The 3,105-nt window shown below is 42.6% G+C and overlaps 1 protein-coding gene across 1 annotated transcript in view; it reads right to left on the minus strand.

The window, feature by feature from the left end:
- The window catches only part of dhrs12 (dehydrogenase/reductase (SDR family) member 12), a 2,996-nt gene extending 1,348 nt beyond the window's left edge, over window positions 1-1,648 (minus strand). The window contains exons 1-6 of the mRNA XM_015392205.1: window positions 1,508-1,648; window positions 1,338-1,419; window positions 1,200-1,261; window positions 1,017-1,121; window positions 832-922; window positions 505-642 (exon numbers count right to left, since the gene is read on the minus strand). Of these exons, the coding sequence (XP_015247691.1) occupies window positions 505-642; window positions 832-922; window positions 1,017-1,121; window positions 1,200-1,261; window positions 1,338-1,419; window positions 1,508-1,576 (547 nt within the window). The 5' untranslated portion in view covers window positions 1,577-1,648. The remainder of the gene's footprint in view (window positions 1-504; window positions 643-831; window positions 923-1,016; window positions 1,122-1,199; window positions 1,262-1,337; window positions 1,420-1,507) is intronic.
- Between the last annotated feature and the right edge of the window lie 1,457 nt (window positions 1,649-3,105).

Raw genomic sequence — 3,105 nt, forward strand, 5'->3', positions numbered from 1 at the left:
CCCCAGAATAGACCTAACCAGGGAGGCTTAAGATATATAACATGATATAGAAATAAATGAATTTGAAAATGGTGAAAAATGAAGAAATTGATAGAAGAGCTCTAAATAAGGATGTTTTATCTTCCTCATGAGTCATAATAACCATTTAACTTTAAACGCCTCTATTTCGTTTTGGGTTCTTTGTTAGCCTGCAATACCCAGAGGCACAGACCATTTTGCAGGCTAACAAACAACCCAAAACGGGGCATACCCGTTCTTCTGGTTCAGTTTGCATGTTTTCTAAGCCGAAACAAGTTTTTGGGCTACTATGAAAAGCTTCAAACTCAACGCTAAATCTGACATTTTGAATTGAAAAAGATTCCTGGATCAGAAGCTAAATTTATTCAAACTTGGAAACCAAGTCCAGTGGATAGTTTTTTAACTTTTTTAGAAATGACTATGACCTTGATGATTGAGAATCTTTACCAGCATCAACTATAACTGATTTACTAAGATGTTTCTCACCTTGAAAGAACAGCCCACTAGGTTGCTTAATGGCAGCCGCTGATACGGCGAGCCACACCACCGTGTCTGCCCCCATGGCCTCCGTCCTCAGCTTGGACTGCATCTTGGCATGAAATGAAGGCATGGATGACTGCACAGCTGCAAGAGAAGACATAAAAACATCTGTAACAAGCAGACTGAGGAATGTCTGATATATTAAAAAACTAAAACAAAGATTTTTTTATAGTGCAAGTGCAAATGATCTAAAATGTTTTATGCAAACTTAAAAAAAAGGTTTTAAATAAGAAATCTATGCAGCAGGGGATGTGATCTCCCTGATGCGTTTACCTGGTGTGTCGGCCCAGCCAGGGTGCATTGAGGAGAAGTGAATCTCTTTGTGCTGAGACGCCCACCGCTCTGTGAGGATCACCTGTTGTCTCTGGAACCCAGGAAGAAACGCTCAGGTAAAGGGTTTCCTCTGACATCTGGATCTCTATCTGTTCGTACAGCTGATGTAAGTCAGCGTGTCGTACCTTATTCTGAGCGTAAGCCATGGTGCCGTCGAAGCTGCCTTTCTCAAACTGCAGGTCAGACACGTTGAGCTTCTGGGTCAGCATGCCGCCTGACGACACGGTGATCTGAGAAGAAGACAGCGGCATCCATTTTTTAAATGTTGCTCCTTCTGTTCACGTTTGTCTCGTTGAAACTGAACCCACCACTCTGGGATCTTCCACCTTCTTCAGTGCAGGTATCAGAGCAGTGGTGAGGATGTAGGTACCTGATAGATTAAAAAGGAGCTTTAAATATATTATCTTAACATTCCTGAAAATGCATTGGTTTTTTTTTTAACCTACCCAACGTGTTGGTGGCAAAGTTCTTCTCCAGTCCCTCCTCTGTTAACTCCCTCTGGTTAACCATGCAGCCTGCATTGTTGATCTAAAAGAAAGCACACAGAAAAAGGATAAAAGCTAAGATTCTGGGGGCGACTCTGGGAAGGGAATGTCAAATATTTGCAGACACCTACCAGCACATGCAGCTGGTTGTTTTCAGAGAAGCTCTGTGCAAACGCCCACACCTGCCGTGCGCTCGACATGTCCACGATGTGGATGTGAACGTTCTTAGAAAACAAGAGAAACAGAATGCAGGTTTTGGTGCTTTACATTTCATCCAGAGTATTTCATTATTACTATACTTTAATTCTTAATATAGAGGCCGGAAATTAATTAAAAATTAACTGATAAGTGCTTTCATAAATACTGAATACAGTTTTTTTCTTGCATTTTGTGACATTAAAACAACAAATTCCAAACTAGCAAAAGAATTAGTTCTCTTTAACGACTCCATTGTTATTGCTCCCTCTTCACTCATTTACTCTTAAAAAACAATAAAATCCAACCAATTGCGATTAAAAATCCCCTAAATGGTAAAGAGTGTCTTCCTGTTTTTTTATTCTACCGTCAGGCTTCTACTACAACTTTAGTTGAAGATCACGAAAGAAGAAGACAATAATTAAAGAGTTTTGCAGAAGTTTGGATAACAATATCCCAAGCTAATATCCACCTAAACTACAATGTCAGACATTTATTTGGAGAAACCAAACAACCTCTCCACAGACGCATTGCCCAAAGCAGAAGAGTGACCTCCTCGGGACAAAACTCTGCTGTCCACCTACATCTTAAAGGGGAACGCCATTTTTTAAATTTTATTTTTTTTTATTTGGCCCCTTGATTTTACGTTATTACATCATGTTCTACTCACCCATATGAGTTTTGTGTCATTTGGAGCCATTCTGAAGTTAGGTTATATCCAAGTTACATCTTCCTATGGGCAACGACTTGTTACTTGGTGCCTTCAAGTCGTTACCCATAGGAAGATGTTACTTGGATATGACGGAATATCTTCAGAACGGCTCCAATTGACACAAAACTCAAATGGGTGAGTAGAACATGATGTAATAACGTAAAATCAAGGGGCCAAATGTAAAAAAAAACGGCGTTCCCCTTTAAGGACAAAGGACACTCGCCCACATTTTGGATAAAGAAGACAGGTGGTTTGAAAGGGGTGTGAAGGAAGCCATTTATGTTAAGAAAAACCAACCTTAGACAGAGGGGTCTCAGGTTTCAGCTTTCAAAAACATACAATGTGTCAGGGTTCAGGGATCGGTGCTCTGCTTGCTCTCTTCCACAGGTGGTTATTGCTGACGAGTGGGCGTGGCCCCACACCTGCAGCTCGTTAAGGTTTGGTTGAGCTTAAGAAGAGCGTTCAGTCAGCTGAAGGACACCAGAGGGTTAAACCGTTGTGGAATGCCTAGGCCTTTGTCCTGTCGACAGATCTCTGTACCTGATGTTTTGGATTCCTGATTCTAACCCGTCTCCTGTCTCCCTCAGTACATTGAGCTCTGGATCGCTCATCAGCCTCTCTCCTTGCTCAGAGGACTGGTCACTGAATCCCTGCTGCTCAGATTCTGCCCTGGCGTTCCCCTTGAGGCCCCCCACTAAGTCGGACAAGAGATCCCTCTCCTGGATTCACGCTGGTTCCTTCAGCTGCTCCTCAATCCTGCCTCCGCTGCGGTGCTGCTCGGGCCCCCGCTAAGTCCCACCTGTCGCTTAGCCACCTCCTCCC

This window comes from Cyprinodon variegatus, unplaced genomic scaffold (assembly GCF_000732505.1).
Source record: "Cyprinodon variegatus isolate N-32 unplaced genomic scaffold, C_variegatus-1.0 Scaffold578, whole genome shotgun sequence".
Classification (NCBI taxonomy): domain Eukaryota; kingdom Metazoa; phylum Chordata; class Actinopteri; order Cyprinodontiformes; family Cyprinodontidae; genus Cyprinodon; species Cyprinodon variegatus.